Source organism: Amborella trichopoda, chromosome 7 (genome assembly GCF_054954075.1).
Source record: "Amborella trichopoda isolate Santa Cruz 75 chromosome 7, AtrichopodaSantaCruz75HAP2 v2.0, whole genome shotgun sequence".
In the NCBI taxonomy this organism is placed as follows: Eukaryota; Viridiplantae; Streptophyta; class Magnoliopsida; order Amborellales; family Amborellaceae; genus Amborella; species Amborella trichopoda.
Window position 1 is genome coordinate 40,489,430 of NC_142342.1, and position 20,673 is coordinate 40,510,102.

The 20,673-nt window shown below is 33.7% G+C and overlaps 1 protein-coding gene across 4 annotated transcripts; it reads right to left on the reverse strand.

The window, feature by feature from the left end:
- Positions 1-2,462: 2,462 nt before the first annotated feature.
- LOC18422864 (protein TIC 20-I, chloroplastic) lies at positions 2,463-13,535 on the reverse strand. 4 transcript variants are annotated; one of them, XM_088871308.1, is made up of 6 exons: positions 13,450-13,535; positions 13,160-13,230; positions 11,799-11,906; positions 10,112-10,183; positions 5,078-5,262; positions 2,463-3,636 (listed from the first exon to the last, which is right to left on the reverse strand). In XM_088871308.1, exons 5-6 carry the CDS (start codon positions 5,256-5,258, stop codon positions 2,960-2,962), a joined length of 858 nt encoding a protein of 285 aa, XP_088727434.1. In that variant the 5' UTR covers positions 5,259-5,262; positions 10,112-10,183; positions 11,799-11,906; positions 13,160-13,230; positions 13,450-13,535; the 3' UTR covers positions 2,463-2,959. The 4 variants fall into 4 exon arrangements, with proteins under 4 accessions (XP_088727434.1, XP_088727432.1, XP_088727433.1 ...); XM_088871306.1 differs by having other exon boundaries at positions 5,078-5,273; XM_088871307.1 differs by lacking the exon at positions 13,160-13,230.
- Positions 13,536-20,673: the final 7,138 nt, after the last annotated feature.

A 20,673-nucleotide genomic window follows, 5' to 3' on the forward strand; every position in this document is an offset into this window, starting at 1 on the left:
ATTTTCTAATGGCGGTGTGAACCTTATCGCCTACTCTTGCAAGAATGTACTATTTATGTGCTCCCTCCATCAAGCAAGATACGTACTAGGGATACTTTCAAATTTTGGGATGTAATCTCTACCATCCATAGACTAATATTGGTAAAACTATTCCGAAATAAATTCTCTATGCACCAGAAAAAGCAAATGTCTCGAGATTGAATAGAAGCCGTCCAATTTTTCGAAGGGCTAGAAAACTCAAATTTCAATTTTTTTTTCTTTTTAAAAGAATTATCTAGTAATTTTTATATGGTTCGTAAAATTTTATGACCAAAAATAGGTGTTTTCAATGAGGGAGTGGATGCACAGTATGTTCCCGTGCATAATACACGCACAGTATGAATGGACATTATGTGGTTTGTAAAATTTTAAGCCTAAAATGATCCTCCTAAATCGCACTATCCTAACCAATGTGTGAGTGTGTATGAAGCTAACGAGAATTAAGTACAAAGAAGCCACAGGCACTTTTAGTACAAGGAGCTCGTCGTTATTTTTTTCTATTAGATTTTGAATTCGGTGGTTGTAATTGTATTATTGATTAGATTCAAAGTTAAAAAAAAAAAAAATGAATTTTACAATATGTTCTAAGCCATTTCATTTAAAATCTAATGTCTAGGAGTTAGCCATTCAATTTGAAATCTAATGTCTAGGAGTGATTCTAGCGTCCTTATAATAATAGTAAATTGTGTAATAGTATACAATACCATTTCTAAATAACTTTTCTTGTATGTATTTCTAATGAATCCTTTAGTAAAGTTGTAGATCTGTCCACATAGAACCTTATGTGTGAGAAAAATGTCATGAGAGCGAGCGAGAGGGAGAGAGAAACATCTTAAGGCATATGAATTGCTGATATAACATATACCCCCTCTATAAAATTGTAGTCCAAATAATGCCTTTAGTCCTATGAAAAGCCATGGAAACCCCAAATTTAAAAACACAAAAAAAACAAAACAAAACAAAATAAAACGTTTTAACTCCCTCATTATCTTTTTCGCTTGTCCAAATTACAGCATTTATCCTTCTTTTTTTTCCTAATCACCATGTTATCTAAATCTCGAAAAAATTCTGCCTCTCTCTCTCTCTTTCTCACTCGTGAACCTCATCCTCTTTCTCTAGCAACCTTCCATGTATATTCTCATCTTGACAAGTACGTTAAAAGAGGCATCACAAAATCCAATCGTACAATGAGGTCATTAGAAAAATAATAAATAAATAAATGAAATAATTTGGATAATAGAAAAGACAAAGAGGAAGGTTAAGCGGGTTTTTTCTTGTTTTCTTAATAACTTGGGAGCTTCTATGGGGTTTTTTTTTAAATAAGCCCAGGGGGTTATTCACAATAATAGCTTTAGGGAGAGGGGTATACATCTTTCACTCTGAAATGCAATAGACCCTAATATTTTCATTACTTCTTCTAAAAATTTGATTTTCCTTCCAACTCGAGCTTGTATATCTAACAGCTAATTCCAATGGAACCATACTTCAATTCGAGCTTGTATAATTACAAGCAACTTCCAACAAAACTATTAATACTAGAAGGGAATGTATATAATAAGATCATTTACTTTTGGTACGAGAAAATCACAATATGACAATTTTTATGAGTCCTTACACTCACATATAGAGGTCCCCTTAATAATTTATTTTTGAAGTAGAATTTGATCATAATTTTTAAGGAATATGTAATTTTTAACATGGACATTATTAATATATGAAAATAAGTAAATTTTAAAAAGTAAAAATGATATTTTTTGGAAAAAATATTTGAACCGTTGATTTTATTTTTTCTTTGAAGAACTAGTATTTACAAGACCCGATTTTGGTGGATGGTGTAGGATCTCTTAACCCCCATAGTAGCAGGTATAGGCATGGACGCACCAAACAATTTTCCTTATCCAATAGATGCAACATATGGTACTATCAACCGAACAAAAAAATCAAAACATAATTTCTTGAACTATGTGACAAACTTTAAGTTGTCAAATCTCAAATCCAATTGTGACCTCCTCGTACAAAAAATAAATAACCTTACAGTATTCAATGCCGTACTAAAAACTTACCAGCTTATATATCAATCACGTGAGCCTTACCAGATTTACATTCATCCACGATTAGTTATTCCCAAAGAAAGCTTCCCATGATCAATTTTGGTGAGTTCTCAACGCTACTCTTTGGTCTCCAATTTCTTAAGTCTAAAAATATGGGAAATTTGATTACGGTGAAAAGCGATTCGCTTAATGTTATTTAAGTAGTGCAAGCTCGAACAAAGAGTCCCTTGGAAGTTGAAATCCATTTGGCGACAAGTGACGAATTTGACGGAGTTGTTAACCTTAACCTTTAAACATGTCTCCAGGGAGTCCAACATGTTGGTTGATGGCTCTCGCTTTGACTCTATCTCTATCATCTATGATGTAATATGATTTGCATTAATAAAATTTGATAACCGCGGTCAAAAAAAAAAAAAAAAAGTTTCCCATGATCCATATCGTTATAAAAAACCCATGGCTGCAAATGCTATCACCGTCCAATCAATTTATGACATGACCCAGGTGATACGTTCTCTTTACATTACTGTCCATCATTCGATTGGAGGGGGATAACACTGATGGCCACAGACTTCCCATAATCAGAGGAGATCAGGGTGCAATACACTCCTTTTTTTTCTTCAAGCCATTCATGTACGGCTTAACTAGAAATGAACACATTGTTCCACAGAGAATGAATGACTCCCTAAATGAACCACAACTTTTTGCCAGAGATTTTCACTTCCTTAGAGAGAGATTTTGGTAAGGCATTACTCTCTCTCTCTCTCTCCAAAACAATATCTATCCAAATACCAACCCATATCCATATAGTTCTTACAATACAACACATAAAATCATCTCAAACCAATCCTCTCTCTATCTCCCTCTCTCTCTTAATCATATGGGATCTGAATGTACGCTGCATCGCACATAAAGGGCACATCAGCATACATGCCCGCAAGCGCGCACCGGATGCACTCGAGCACTGTAAAGAGGTATCCAAACGCGACGGCTGTCCAAAAGTGCATCCCTATCTTTCCCCAGTACATCGACAACGGCAGCCAACGACTAACTGTCCCGACCACCTGCAAAGCAATCTCAAGTAACATCCCCAACACCACATGGAACCTAAAGAAGTGAGGCCATTCCTTTCGCCGCACAACACCCAAATAGGCGACGAAGAAATAGAACATCAAGAACCAACCAGGTAGTCTCCCTATTGACCCAAGAAATGGGTAGGTGAGAAACTCAAAATCCTCTAAGAAGGGGTGAAGATTATAGGCGGGTTCAGCATACATCCAAGTTTCATGGAGGGGCATTAGGTATGGAAGGCAGGCAAGGGTTCGCCACCACCACTTGGGCTTTTTGGTCATTGGGGGGTAACGGTAGGAGGAAGGGACATCCTTTGAGGCCTTTGGCCCCATGCGCTTGAGCCTATAACTCGTAGAGAGGGAGGGAAGCCGGTGAAGGGAGGAAAGAGAAGGGATAGTGCTTGTTAGGCTGCCGTTCGAGCCACATAGCAAGGGAGAGGAGGAAGCCGAGAGGTGGGTACCCGCGCAAAAAGCAAATCCTATTTTTCCATAAATATTGCGAACATTGATTTAAGTTTCAACTAGCTAAACTTTTCTTTAAAGCGTTATAAACAGTGAGAAGATTTAAGTTTCAAATAGAGAGAAGATAAAATGGATAAAAGAGAGGATTAATGAATATTGAACTCATTGACCAAACTTCCAAATAGTGAGAAGCTTGCTGGAAATTTCACATGACCAACCAAAATAATGCAAAATTGTGCTTTATTTTTTCATGTTTATTGATTCTTGTAGAAGACAAATCAAAATTCGGTATATGATGAAACATAGGAAAGGGATTAAAGGCAAGCTACAATTGAATGATTATGCAGAATTGATCAATACAGACATGGAAAAATTTCTAGTAGTAGTCCGATAAATATGGGCACCACTAAGCTTCTATACTCAAGCCATTATAAGGTGACAAATAGTGTCTTCAATTGTCACTACCCGAAAGTTTCACAAAAAACACAGAAATTTTAAGAACATGTTGAAATTGATAGGTTTGTTTTTTTTTAACTTATTTGTCATTTTGCTCAGGTTGCCTAGTTGAGTTGTCTCTGGTGAGGGGAAATGCACCAAGCCTTTTCCCGACAAGAGGGCAGTATTTATTATGGTTCCATAGTCCATTTAAGAATACAACTTTTCCTTACCATTAACCCAAGTCAAAGTCATGATACCAAAGCAAGGTGGTCATGCCATTTTCATCCTAAATAAATAAATACATACATAAATATATACATATATAGTGTCTGTGTATGCATGTATGTATGCCGACTTATGGTTTGACAAAGGGTATACGTGGAAGTGGAAGGCTCTAAAAGGGCAAGAGAAAGTGCCCAAAGGACATGGATGGACAAAGCAAGAAGAGATATGATGACTTATAGTTTGATTGAGGCTATAGCACTTGATAGGGAGGAGTAGCGGAACAGAATTCTTGTAGCCGACTATAAATAGTTGGGATACAGCTCAAATGATGATGATGGCGACTATGTATGCATAAATGTAAGCACAAATGACCAAACCATGAACTAGAACGAATTCCTCACAGGATACCCCTCCATTTCCTTCCTGACTCTATTAAAGATGTCGGGTTTTGTAACTTATTGAAGTGAACAGATAAAATTCAAACAATCAGAGACACAAAATTATGCCTCGAAAAGAGAAACTTAGAAATTTGAAATTCAAAAAAAAAAAAAAAAAAAGAAGGAAAAAGCCGAGAAACATAGAATTTAGCAATTAGTCCTTTTACTCATAGACAAACCAAATAAGCATTCTCATGGGTTTGCATTAACTGTTAAAAAAAAAGAAATCTTGGTGTCAAAACCCTCACAAAAATCCAATGTAACGAGTACAGATGTTAGATTATTACTTCTATCCCATATCTAATTATCATTGCTCATTTCATAAAAGTTAAGAAATTTTTAAATAACTAGTAGATACCTCTTGATGGCTGCTGCCTCCATGAGTTTGAAACAATTGGGCGCGAAAACACGACACGAGGGAGAGAAACACAAGAAAATCTGTTAACTGCAATTTTGTGGGTCAAACCCTCACAGTAGAAGCTGGGTTTTGCAGGTATACTTTGCAATGCTGAGATTCCACTGCACAATTGTAGGGCCATGACCCTACTCAAAAGCTAAAAACAGATAGTTTTAACAAAACCATAAGAATTAAATCAGAAACACAACATAAAGGATATATCATACACTACTATTACTAGCACTGCAGCAGTTAATCCAATCATATCAATATAAAGCACCCTGTACAATACAATAACACTATAGCATAGAGAAATGAGGGTAGAATACATAAAACCAAATAAAAATATGGAATATGATCATGTGAAACATATAAATCTTACATTGGTCCAAAGTTATAACATAATGTATCTCAAATTTCTCTCAAATTATTGATAAAAATTTATCACAATCTTTTTGTCCAATAGATAGTGGATTGCTGATTATGCTTAGCTCAATCAACATGCAATTTTTCTCTCTCACTCCCTCCCAAATGATAGTCTTTATGTTTGGCACTTCCATGAAAACTAAACTGAATAAGCAAGCTCACAAAACGTGCTTTTTTTTTATGAAGAAGTGCAAGAATAAACAAAATGTCGAAAATGGTTTCCGATTAATAAGAAAGTTGTATAAAGCATATGTCAAGTAAGATATGCTCAGTTACAGTTAGAATAAAAGAAGGATCTTGGGCAGCATTTGATTCAACCAATGATTCAAAAGTCGGCGAGTCAAACCGGACTCGTCCAATTCGACTCGGGAATCGGCAGACCCGATCCGGTTCCAGTGAAATGTCGAAAATCGCTCGGTTCTAGAGAAGAACCGGCAATTCCATGCCGTAAATCGTCATGTGACGTCATGATTCTCCCGATTGTTCGATTCATGACGTCATGGCCCGTAGATTCTTCAATGGGCATTTTTGTAAATTTTCTTCGATGGCCATTTTTGTAAATTTTAAAAAGTACATGTACCTTAAGGTCCGCACACCTCGTCACGTGACTCTCCTCACTTCGCACGCGTTATCCTCGTTAACTACAAAGAGGTATTTATTCACTACAACTTCCTTCTACCTCTTCGATGTGGGATAATGTGAAGGTAGTAACTTGAAACATTAATATGTTATACATTTTGTTCGCGCTTTTAATACTACTAAGTAGCATGTGGCTTACTGGTTATAACTTTCTTTCTGCATGTGGCGGGCGTGGGTTCCATTCTCCTTGGGACAAAAGGGGGATCTTTTATCAACTATTTTCTTGTCAATTTTATTTTTGAGGTCAAATTTTTTTTTATAAAAAAATGAAAGGTATTTTTATTAGTTTCGCTTTTTGTCAAAAAATTTTAATATCAAAAAAATGAAAGGTTTTTTTATCAATTTGGCATCTTGTCAAATTTTTTTCTTATCAATAAAATAAAAATTTTCTTATAAAAAAAAATGAAAGGTTCTTATCAATTATTTTTCTTGTCAAATTTCTTTTTTTTGTCAAAAAAATAAACAGTTTTTGTCAAAAAAAAAAATTTCATAAAAAGATATTGTCAAAAAAAAAAAAAGTTCTTAAAAAATAATAATAATACAACAAGTATTTTTGTCATAGGAAAAAAATGAAACGTTTTTTATCAATTTCACTTTTTCTCAAATTTTTTTCTTATCAAAAAAATGAAAGGTTTTTTCATCAATTTTGCTTTTTGTCAAATTTTTTCTTATCAATAAAATAAAAAGTTTCTTATAAAAAAAAATGAAAGGTTCTTATCAATTATTTTTCTTGTCAAATTTCTTTTTTTTGTCATAAAAAAAAAAGTTTTTGTCAAAAAAATAAAAAGTAATAAAAAATATTATCAAAAAAAAAAGTTCTTATAAAAACAAAATACTACAACAAGTATTTTTTTTCAAAAAAGGATCTTGCTAAAAACAAAAAAAAATGTAATACGACAAATATTTCTTGTGAAAAAATAAAAGGTTTTTGTCAAAAAAACTAAAATATTCTTATAAAAAAATCATCCTTTATTGTAGTCCATATATGATTATATACTTCATCCAAGATAGTTCTATGATTTTTATTTTGTGTGATGTAATTTAACGGTTAAAATAAGTTCATACAGAGAAAAAATATCTCAATATTCACATATTGATGAAAAAAATGAAAATAAATAATATAGTATCCCGATTTCTTATTGGATTCCAAAAAAACAACATTTATAATAAATTTTAATAATTTTTTTATATTTTTTTATATTTTTTTACAGTTTAATCCGACCGATTCCCTATTCGGATCGCCGATCCACCGATCCGGATGGGTTTTTGGGGTGCCCGATCTGGGCCACCGATCCGTTTTTTAAACCACAGGATTCAACAATTTTGAAATTTGTAAAAAATTTCAAATTGAGTTTCACTTAATTGTAGATTGAAGAATTCTTATTTGTTCTGTGGGGGTGTTTGATTATGCAATTGACTATTTTTCAAGTTAAACTACTACCCCTTTGATTATACTTTCAAATTGCAATTGGACATGTTTCCTACTAGCACAAAAAGTGGGAGAGAAAAGAACAACCCACAAAGCACAACAACAATGAAATAAATGAAAAATAAAGCTCTCAAAACCTTAAAACCTAATCCACAAACGAAACCCTACGTTTTAAAAACTTATAACCCTAAAATGCTTAAAATCCAGTATCTCTGTGACCACTAGGCCCCATTTCCCAGATCCCATACCCTAATTCATCCAAAACCATTGAGACACTGCCCATATATCATAGCATACAAAGATGAGAGAGATTAAGCAGAGAGACCAGAAATTTATAAGTGAAGAACAATGATTTGCTCGTTTTTAGGGAGAAGGTCGGATGGAGAAGCTAACGGGGCATTGTGAATGTAAGGCGGGGATTAAAACAAGAGCCATTTCCTTGGTGGTTAAAACCATTCAACAACTTTGCAGCATTAATGTCATCTCTCTCTCTCTCTCTCTCTCTCTCTCTCTCTCTCTCTCTAATTTGCTCTAATGCAGTCAGCAAACCTATCACCTCAGTTGGTAGGCTTAGAATTTAACTCAAGTTCTGGTGGAGATGGGCTGGGAGGGAGAGTGGAGCAAGTAAGAATGAGGAATGGGATGGGAGAGGGTCATAAAGTTTTCCCAGAGAGTTGCAGTGCAGGGTGACCCTGCGTCGTAGTTTTAGTTAAGGGAACTATAAAATGGGGAAAAGTGAGTTCCAAACTGGGGAAAGCTATAGTTTAAGGGAAAGTCTGGGACTTTCACCTAGTTTCTCTATTATCAAACGCCCCCTAAGTCTTTGGAAAGGGCATTGGCGCTTGCAATATGACAGCTCGTGCCCAAAATGAACCGACCATCCTATGATGTCATGGTAACCAAGAAAACACTCTATGACTAGGAAACAACTTCATGCCTTTTGCTCATGTTCCTGCATGCTTTGAATTTTGTGGGTTTCAATTTTGAGGGCAAGATCTTTGAAGTGGCTAAGCTTACCACATGTTAAGCATCTTGGAAGTCCCGGTGTAGTCTCATGGTTGTGGAGCTTGGTTCCTTTATTTTTGAACCTATTGTCCCTCTTATAGAAATTTCCTTAAAACCTTTCGTTATTAGGCTTGGGTTAGCAAGTTTAGGAGGACCTTGAGCAAGAGTGAGCTCACTCTTTTTATCTTTGTTCATATATTCTCGCTCTAGGATTAATTACATGGGAAGGTCTCTTAGACTAAGGGATTTTGCATTCAAACTAAAGTGAAATTGTAACCATCTTCCATGAGGTCAGAAGATTGTCCAAAAGACTGGAGACGTGCATGCGACCAGGAACTTCATTCCTGGCAATGGCAAGGTCCTTAGTCATAACAAGCATTTTGTTTACATGGTCCACTACATGATCACCCTCCTTCATTTGAAATGAGTTGTATTGTTCCAAGAGCAATTGAAGGTGAGTTTCTCCTATTGTGTCATATTTCTTTTCGATTACATCTAGTATTTTCTTAGATGTCTCATAATTTTCGAATCCTTAATAAAATCAACTTGCATAAAAATTAGCATAGATGTCTTAGCTATTAGGTCATCTTTTAGGAATTTTTCTAATTTTTCTTTTCCTCTACATTAGGTTTATCACTAACAGTTGGTCGGTCATCTTTTAGCTCATACGGTATCATGTCTTGGATAAAGGAGATATTCCATCTTCCTCTTTGACCGCCTAAATTTGGTTCCATTTAATTTTTCTATTTTTGATAACTCAGCCATCACAATTCTATTGCCCGTGGGATTTGTTAAGTTAGACAGTTTTAAGCTGATGTCTGAGCAACCTAAATATTTTCTCTAAACAACACAATATTGTAAAAGAAACTAACCAGAGACCATCAAAAAATGACTAAATATTTTGGGTTATGCCCACTGCAGAATAAAAATGGTAAAATATTGCAATCGATTAGCAATAAACCCCAAATTTCAATTTATATCTTCTTTAAATGATTGAATGAAATCGTAATTCACCACTTATTAAAACTAGTCCATGCACTATAATTTTCTTTTCTAATATTCACAAGAGAAGAATGCCAATAAGGAGTGCAAAATCATATTCTCAGTGCCCTAGTACAAATTGGGTGAAAGTATATTAGCAATCAAAAAAATTGCTGATAATTATCAGCAATCAAAACTATTGAGTGTGAGCAAACAGAAACCTATCATAACCTCAAAAATCATCCCCATTTTTAAAAGCGGCATAGATGTGTAATCTGATGGAGACAATAAAAAGAAACTAAATAAACAAAATTTGATTTTCAGCACGCTACAAACTAGGCGAGAAAAGGAGAAAAGAGATAATTTTCAAAAATTTTATTTTCTTTTTTAGGATTGATTCTCGGCAGCAGAAACTAGTGTTTTATGAGTGCAAAATCAGACCAAAGAATCAAACAAAGGATACTGCAGCACTGACTAGAAGTAATGATGTACATGAGAAGAAAGGAACTCCAAACCTCTTTGAAAATGGCTGAATTGGAGTGTCGATGATGTATTATGGTTTCCTAAGGAGATGACGCTCTTGAGCTCTGCAACAAAACCAGTAATTTGAACCTCATCTTGGTGCAAGAAAAATAAACTTTAAGGCTTTTCTTTAGAGCAGGAGTTTGCACACACACACAGAGAGAGAGAGAGAGTTTTAAATTTTGCGCTAGGGAAAAATTAAAAACTGTCTCTCAAATTTGCAATGGTTTGGAACTTTGGATTTTAAAAATTTTAATATTTTATGATGTATTACTCATATTCCCCTGCACCTCTTCTTCAACCTAAGCCATCCAGAAAGGCGCCCGCCTAGGTGCTAGGCAGCTAGGACAGGCACCACCCGATTTTTTTGGAACACTGATTCAACCAAAATAGTTTTAAATTTTGGTTCCACATACTGAAACCACAAAAACTTCAAGTGACTTCCATATCAAAGGACGATAATCCATGTGTTTATTCTACTGACAGCACAACCGTGTTGTTGTTTTCTCTTTCACCAATATAAGCTCAAGCATTCAAGTAACAACCATAAAAAATAGAAATTACAAAACAATTTTACTTGGAGAACTCAAACCAGAGATTGGGTTTTATTGCCATAATAATAACGACAAATTCCTTGTATTTTTCACAAAACAACAAATGAATTCACTCATAAGTAATGATAAATTCTTAGTTTCTTTCCACATCCAAATATGACCACCCATCTGTTTATACTAGTACTGACTAAATCAAAACCAGTGCTTGAATTTTCCCATATCATAAATGTAAGTTCAATCCATGGAGAATCGAGCAGAAACACAGATAAATTATTGAAAAATAATAAAATAGGAGAGATAAAACACCTCAGTTATCTCAAAAATCCATCTTTGTGCAAGACAAACTTCCTTTTCATTCTCAACAATAAATACCAAAATTTTCACCATCAAAAGCATCTCCCCATAATGATAAACAAACAAACAATACCGCAATAATGGATACCAAAAACCCCACAAATGAACCCCAAAATTCAAAATTAAAACCCACTCAAAACAAATTTCATTAATAAAAAAAAGGAAGCAGAAAAAGGGAAAAGAAGATAAAGGTTACTGTAGAACCAGGCGAATAGTAACACGGCTTCAAGGAGATTGGGCTTGAAGATGATCAAATTTCATGACTTCACAATAAGAAAAAAAGAAAAAATATGAACAGGCTTCACAAGTTAATAGAGAAGAGAGAGAGAACTCGAGAAGACTGGGGATGAGAGAGAGAGAGAGTGTGTGTGTTCTTGCCGAGGCTTTTGACGCGGACATTTTGAGTGATAGAAAGAAGGCTACAGTATGGACCTGTTTGATAACTGGAAGCAAGTTCATGAACTGTAAATTAGAAGTTCCTACAGAACTGTCAACTTGAGAAGTTCTTGGTTTCTGTGTTTGATAACCTCCTGGAAAGTTAAGAAGTTTCTGGTTTCTGTGTTTGATGACCTCCTGGTAAGTTAAGAAGTTCTTGGTTTTTGTGTTTAATAACCACTTAAAAAGTTAAAGAAGAACTGGGTATCTGTATTGGATTAGAGAAAAGACTAGTTTTCATCCCATTGGCAAGAGGTACATTTGTCATATGTCCACCACCACTAACACCACATGATAAAAATGCAATTTGGTTTCTAAACTGGCATATAGTCCATACCAAAAGAAATTGTATAGAAGCCAGGGTCCCATCAAATGGTATAGAAGCCAAGTTTGTGAATATATGAATTCCTCTGCCCAGTTCTTGTGCCACTTCTGTAAGTTTGGCCTGAAATTGTACACAAAATAGTGATAATATAATTATTAGATATGCAAAATGGTAAGTGCATGTGCATAAGTGAAAGTGGTGCAATTGACCAGTTCATCATGCGCGCAATTGCACAAAAATCAGCATACACATGAACAATATAAAAACCAACACCCCAATACAGAATTCAACCACAAGTACCATTCTTCCAACATGAAGAAGGTACACACCATCTCAAGAAAAAGGAGAAAGAATCGCAGATCATACTGTTACATATACATGGGCTCCAAATTGAAGATCATACTGTTACATATACATAATGACTTATATTGTAAGCTGCAGATAACAATAAATAGGTTTAACATTAAAATAAATTAATGAAAAAAAAAAACACTAGATGCAAGAATGTAATGGAACAATAATACAATAATTTTACTATCAAACCCTATGAACTATGAAATGTACGAAAAGAACCTCAGAAAATCTAAAATCCAAAAAGATACCACAAATTAGATGGTCTAAGTGACCTATATGCATCAAAACAAAAAAGTTAGGTGATCAAGAAAAAGGCTTCAGGACATCAATTTTTGGCCACCGAAATGCATGCGATGACTATAGCCTTTCTTCTGTGAAAATGAGCTTTTCACAGACTAGATTCCACTGAAAAAAATTCAATTCCAATGTCATGGAACTAGATAGATATGAATGTGATTAGTCTAAATAAGCTTTAAAAAGGATATCAATTGTTTTGCTTTGTTTTAGATATAGGCCAGCCAAAACCGTCATATAGTAGCCATGTTTTGGAACAAATTTCCCTGAATCAATGGGGCCATATCATAGTTGAAGAAATTACATTTCTGACTTTCTTTTGTACAAACCATCCGTTTAAATGATAATTGGACTTAAATTTCAGCAAATAAACCCTGAAATGATTTAGTATAAAGATACACAGAAGGAATCCAAACATAAAAAACCGTTTTCTTTATTAATTCAGCAGTTTCATCAAAATTAAGAATAAAAATTGAAAGAAGCTAGGTTCTCCTTCCATGAATGTATTTTCTCACCCATTTTTTAGCCCAATTTGAAGCGAACCAGGGAATTGGTAACAAAAAAAAAAAAGTGTAAACAAAACAAACAAAAAATCCAAGTATTGGAAGAAAATGCGGCCTGACAAGCAAAATTACACAGTGAAACAATCAAATTAGTTCAAAAACATGCAATGAACTATAACCAAAAATTTCAAAGCAACATGAGAAGCAAGGTGATCAACTTACATAAAAATAACAAATTAACAAAGCAGGAAAGCAATCACTTTGCCACCAAAGGGCATAAAACCTCAAGAGCCCTAAAATGCCAAAGACAAAATTCCAGGTCAGCACTCTATACTGCAGAACGTGCACGGAGAGTGCAGAAATCCATCAAAAAAACACAATTGAGAAACCATAATTTCTAGGGTAAAAAGTAAGGCAGAGGGATAAAACAAAAAACAAAAACTGAGCAAGCAAAAAGAGAGAGAGAGAGAGAGAGAGAGAGAGAGAGAGAGAGAGAGAGAGAGAGTTCTTACCGTGATCTTAACGTAGGGAACATAAAAAAGCCCTAGTCACTGGAGCAAGCCACTTCTGGCACAAGCGGTGTGAGCAAATGGAAACCATGAGAGATAAAAATTTTTGAAAGACAGGGGAGCGTGGGCATTTAATGGGGGTTAATGAGTTTTTTCTTTTTTTCTTTTTTTCTTTTTTTTTTTTTTTCTTTTTTTTTTAAAAAAAAATCAACGAGGAAGACGGGCCTTATCCGTTTTTTTCAAATAGGTTAAGAGGGAAAATTGTTTCATGCGGCCTGGACCGCATGACTACATATGCAGTCCAAATTCTTACTAGAATTGTTATTTATAGTTTTTAAAATTTATTTATTTATTCATATTCATTATCTTCATGTTAAAGGTTACATGTATTTCTACATAATGGGGGCTTGGCGGCATAGAAACTAAACTAGGGTTTCTTTCTTCTGTTTTTTCTTTTTTTTTTAAGGTATTAGTGGGGTAGTGTAGTGGTGTGAATGGAAACAGCAACACGATAACTAAGATGTGAGGTGCTACCACAAAAAGAATGTCTAAACAAATCTCCCCCAAACAAAACATTTTTAAAAGTGGGATCTGGTTTCTATGTGGGGTAAGCCCGCATAAGTAGAAATGCGGGCCTCTTAATAAATCTATTTGTGTGAAAGATCGTCTTAAGAGAGATGTTACCATTCAGTGGTGAAGTAGGAGCACACCTCATTTTGTTCTTAAGTTATTTGAAAGAAAAAGTTTATATAAGGTTGCAACCTTAAAATGTAGAATTACAGATGCACCTAAAAAATCTATCGGAATGGTTGTTTTAATGTTTAAAAACATTCTAATCGATCATCTCGACATTGAGATGTATGTATATAAAAAAATAATGATTTGAGTCCTATAAATTGTGTATCTTGCAACACATTATCTAGACTATCCATTTTCAAGATTTTCATATGTTTCTAGATCTACTTGATTTTAATCATTTTTTGAGTTTGAAATTTTCTAATTAGATATGAAAATAAATTTTAAGATAATCCTAAGAATTATTTACAACAAAATTACATATTATGATAAAATTTGGAAATGCCCTTTAATTGGATTGTTTAAAGTTGCAATCTTATTGAAACCACACCCTTATTTGAATTATGTGATAATAGTTTTATTTTTTATTTACTGTGATGGCATAAAGGAGTTTGTTTTCTTGTACTTCTTACAAGTATAAAGAAATTTCAGTTTTAACTGTCTGAACCTTATCGCCCACTCTTGCATAAGTGTACTATTTATTTGCTCCTTCCATCAAGCTAGACACGTTCTAGGGATACTTTCAAAGTTTGGGGATGTAATCTCTATAACCAATAGACTAATATAGGCAAAATCATTCTGAAATAGAGAGGGGATGTAATCTCTATAACCAATAGACTAATATAGGCAAAATCATTCTGAAATAAACTCTCTATGCACTAGCAAAAGCAAATGCCTCGAGATTCAATAGAAGCTGTTCAATTTTTGAAGGGCTAGATATAAATATCAGGAAACTCAAAATTCAAATTTTTTTTTAAAAAAAATTATCTAGTAATTTTTTTTAAAAAAAATTATCTAGTAATTTTTATGTGGTTCCTGAAATTTTATGACTATAAAGATCCTCCTTAACATGTGTTTTCAATGAATGCATGAACATTATGTGGTTTGTAAAATTTTAAGACTAAAAATATCCTCCTAAATCACATTGTCCTAACCATCATGCGCGTATAAAACGAACGAGCAATAAGTACAAGGAGGTCACATGTACTTTTAGTATAAGGAGGTCATAGTTACTTTTGTCTATTAGGTTTTGAATTGGAGGTTGCAAGTGTATAATTGATTAGACTCAAAGTTCAAAAAAAAAATTTGAGTTTTACGACATATTATAAGCCATCCAATTTGAAATCTAATTCTATGAGTTAGCCATCCAATTGGAAATCTAATGTCTAGAAGTGATTGTAACGTCCTTGTAACAATGATAAATGGTGTAATAATATATAATCACATTTCTAATTAACTTTTATTGTATGTATTTCTAATGAATCCTTTAGTAAAGTCGTAGATCCGTCCACATAGAACCGTGTGTGAGAAAAATGTCATGACATAGAGCGAGAGGGAGAGGGAAGCACCTTAAAGTATATGCATTGCTGATATAACATATACCCCCTCTATAAAATTATAGTCCAAATAATGCCTTAGTTTTACGAAAAGCCCAAAGAACCCCCAAAATTAAAAAAAAAAAAAAAAGAAAAAAAAAACAAAATGTTTTAACCCCCTCATTACCTTTTGGATTGTCCAAATATAATATTTATCCTTCTTTTGTTTTTCTTAATCACGATGTTATCTAAATCTTGGAAAAACTCTACCTCTCTTTTTCTCTTCTTCACTTGTGAACCTCTTCCTCACTTGTGAACTTCTTCCTCTTTCTCTAGGAACCTTCTCTGTATATTCTCATCTTATGAACCTTACAAGTACGCTAAAAGAGGCATCACAAACTCCATTCATACAATGAGGTTAATGGAAAAAAAAAAAAGAAGTAAATATAATAATTTGTATAATAGAAAAGCAAAAAGGAAGGTTAAGCGCGTTTTTTCTTGTCTTTTTAATAACTTGAGAAATTTTATGGGCTTTTTTTAATATGCCCAAGGGGTTATTTACGATAATAGCTTTATGGAGGGGGGTATACGTCTTTCACCCTGAAATGGAATGGGTGTGGTTTGTATAGAGCCTAAGCTCTAAACAATCGAATTAGAGCCTACCTGCAAATAGTGTCGAGAAATGTGGTTTTAATATTGGAAATCTTTGTGATAACCTTCAAATATATTTTCATATTTGTTTACAAAGTTTAAAGCTTAAAAAATAGTATAGATCGACAGATCTATGAAAACTTGAAAATCTTGAAAATTGACGGTCCAAGAATGTGTTACAAAACACACTATTTCCAAAACTTGAAATCCATTGTTTTCCTCATGACCATGCATCTTGATGATCGATTTGAAGATATTTGGGCATTAAAACAACTTTTTCTAGTGAAATTTTTGAGGTAGAGTCAAATTTGATCGTTTAGAGTCTCAACTCCATATAAACTTTTCCCAAATGTAATAGACCCTAAGGGGCTATTTGGGTAACTGAAAATCTATTACGTGATAATAGATTACAATGAAATATGTATTTCCACTCTTTTGGTATAATGAAATGGAAAAGGATTATGCAAGATTTCTCAAAAAAGTAATAAATCCATTGTACGCTGTGATAGATGAAAAATCTATTATTGGTGAAAAATCTATTATGAGAGTCACATAGTGAAAAATCTATTATGAGAGTGATAGGTAATTTTGGGAGATCTTTCGTGTGGCCTACCCTATCCTTGATTAAAAAAATATTCTAAGCCCTTCCTCTTCATAATAACTAGGTGATCCTTCATTTTTTAAGCGCGTTCCCTTATCTGAAGGCATCAACTGTCATATAAAAACAAAAATAATAAAAATAAAAATCAGTAATCAATGATAAAGTAAACCATACAATCATGATAAAAAATTTCACACAATATAATGTGATCCCTCCCTTTCTAAACTCGTCCCCTCATCTGAAGCATCAGCGTCATATAAAAACAAAAATAATAAATAAAAATCAATAATCAATAATAAATTACACAACACAATCATCATAAAAACTTTCACACAATATAATCCTCATAAAAGATTACTAAAATCTCAATTGAAATAACATACCACTTTAGTCTTTTCCAATACCTCAAAATTTTATACGGCAATTACCAAACTTTCTAATTTACTAATCAAACTTCTTTCTATTTTTTAACTTGTATGAATTTAGTATCATAAATTTATTGTTTATTTGAAATTATATAGAGAAACATTTGAAAGACTTCTATAATAAATAACTAAAAATAAGGCTTATCATAATAAAATCATGTTATTCCAATCATATTGTTCCAATGAATTATCATATTAGAAACATATGATTGCATATAAGTGCCAAAGGCACTTAAAATAAGTAGAAAATAGTGTCATAACTGTAAAATGGTACAAGTTATTATTAGAAAATCTTTTTGAAATGGTGATAATGTTATTATTAGAAATCTTTTTGGAATGGTGTAATGATGATTTTAATTTTTGGTAGAATTTTGTGACAAAAAAGAAACAAATGATAATTCTGCATTTTAGTGGAATTTTGTGACAAAAAAGAAATAAATGATAGTTTATAGGTACGTGCTGGTAAAATGTTGGTAATGCATTTCCTATATTTGTTCCAGACATAGCCAAACAATAACAATGTATTTCCCAAGTTGCATCCAAATACTACCCAAACAGTAACAATCCATTTATAGATAATGTATTACGCTAATAATATATTTTACAGACAATATATTTCCAAGTATCCAAACGGCCCGCTTAGGAACCAGCTAACTTCCAATTGAACCATACATCAATTCAAGCTTGTATAATTTTACAAGCAACTTCCAACATAACCATCAATACTAGAAGGGAATGTATGTAATGAGACCTTTTAAGTCACAATCATTATCAGGCAGTCCATAAACTCACATGTAGAGGTCCCTTAATAATTTATTTTTAAATAGAATTTGACCATAATTTTTAGGGAATATATAGTTTTTAACATGGAACAGAGTCCGTTAGATGTTGCGGTCCATTTGGAGAGAAGTGAGGAATTTGTCGGAGTTGTTAATCTTGACCTTTGAACTTGTCTACAGGGAGTCCAACATATTGGCTGATGGCTTAGCCAAGCGAGCTGTCTTGCTTGACTGTATATCTATTATCTATGATGTAATTTTTTTAGCATTAATAAAATTTGATAACTTCGGTTAAAAAAACAAAAGTTTCCCACGATTCATATCGTTCTAAAAAACCCATGGCTGAAAATGCTATCACCGTCCAATCAATTCATGACATGACCCAAGTGATAATCCATTTTCTTTTCATCATTGTCCATCATTTGATTGGAGGGTGATGGCCACAGACTTCCCATAATCAGAGGAGATCAGGGTGCAATACACTCCTTTTTTTTCTTCAAGCCATTGTTGCTACGGCTGAACTAGAAATGAACCACATTGTTTCATAGAGAATGAAAGACTCCCTATATGAACCACAAGTTTTGCCAGAGTTTTCACTTCCTTAGTTATGCCTTAGGAAATTACCAAAATCTCTCTTTTTATCTCTAAAACAATATCTATCCAAATACCAACCGATATCCATATAGTTCCTACAAAACAACGCACAAAATCATCTCAAACTAATATAATTTAGTTGGGACTTGATATATATCTGTACATAGAGTATTTTTGTAATTTGTATTATATATTGTTGAGATGATTTTTTTATTTTTTTTTTAAAGAAAAAAGTAGTTATCTTTGTAATTTAAGAGAATAAAGAGGCTTGAAGAAGCGAGCAATTGTAACCTTATTTTCTATTGTCCGGGACGTTGTTTTTTTATTTTGTGTTTATTTTTATTTTTTTGTTTTTGTGGATTGTTTTTTAAGGGTCGTCTAGACTTACGAGCCAATTCATTTGTTGTTTGCTGAAAAAACAAAGAATTTGTCGTTATTATTATGTCAATAAAACCTAATCTTCGGTTTGAGTTCTCGAAGTAAAGTTGTTTTGTAATTTCTATTTGTTATGTTTGTTACTTGAATGCTTGAGCTTATATTGGCGAAAGAGAAAACAGCAACAGGGTTGTGTTGTCACTAGAATAAACACATGGATGATCGTCCTCTGATATGGAAGTCCCTTGTAGTTTTTGTGGTTTCAGTACGTGGAATGAATCAAAATTTATAACTATTTTGGTTGAATCAGTGTTCCAAAAAAATCAGATGTCGCCTGTCCTAGCCGCGTAGAGCCAAGGTGGCGCCTTTCTAGATGGCATAGGTTAAAGAAGAGGTGCAGGGGAATATGAGTAACACATCATAAAATATTAAAATTTTTAAAATCCAAAGTTCCAAACCATTGCAAATTTGAGAGAGAGTTTTTAATTTTTCCCTTGCACAAAATTTAAAACTCTCTCTCTCTCTCTGCAAACTCCTGCTGCAAAGAAAACCCTTAAAGTTTATTTATCTTGCACCAAGATGAGGTTCAAATTACTGGTTTTGTTGCAGCACTCAAGAGCGTCACCTCCTCAGCAAACCATAATACATCATCGACACTCCAATTCAGCCATTTTCAAAGAGGTTTGGAGTTCCTTTCTTCTCATGTACATCATTACTTCTACTCAGTGCTGCAGTATCCTTTGTTTGATTGCTTGGTCTGATTTTGCACTCATAAAACACTAGTTTCTGCTGCCGAGAATCAATCCTAAAAAAGAAAATAAAATTCTTGAAAATTATCTCTTTTCTCCTTTTCTCGCCTAGCTTGTAGCATGCTGAAATCAAAATTTGTTTATGTAGTTTCCCTAATGTAGAGGAAAAGAAAAATTAGAAAAATTCCTAGAAGATGACCTAATAGCTAAGACATCTATGCTAATTTTTATGCAAGTTGATTTTATTAAGGATTCGAAAATTATAAGACATCTAAGAAAATACTAGATGTAATAGAAAAGAAATATGGCACAATAGGAGAAACTCACCTTCAATTGCTCTTGGAACAATACAACTCATTTCAAATGAAGGAGGGTGATTATGTAGTGGACCATGTAAACAAAATGCTTGTTATGACTAAGGACCTTGCCATTGCCAGGAATGAAGTTCCTGGTCGCATGCACGTCTCCAGTCTTTTGGACAATCTTCCGACCTCATGGAGGATGGTTACAATTTCACTTTAGTTTGAATGCAAAATCCCCTAGTCTAAGAGACCTGCCCATGTAATTAATCCTAGAGCGAGAACATATGAACAAAGATAAAAAGAGTGAGCTCACTCTTGCTCAAGGTCCTCCTAAACTTGCTAACCCAAGCCTAATAACGAAAGGTTTTAAGGAAATTTCTACAAGACGGACATTAGGTTCAAAAATAAAGGAACCAAGCTCCACAACCATGAGACTAAACCGGGACTTCCAAGATGCTTAACATGTGGTAAGCTCAACCCCTTCAAAGATCATGCCCTCAAAATTGAAACCCACAAAATTCAAAGCATGCAGGAACATGAGCAAAAGGCATGAAGTTGTCTTCTAGTCATAGAGTGTTTGCTTGGTTACCATGACATCAAAGGATGGTTGGTTCATTTTGGGTACGAACTGTCATATTGC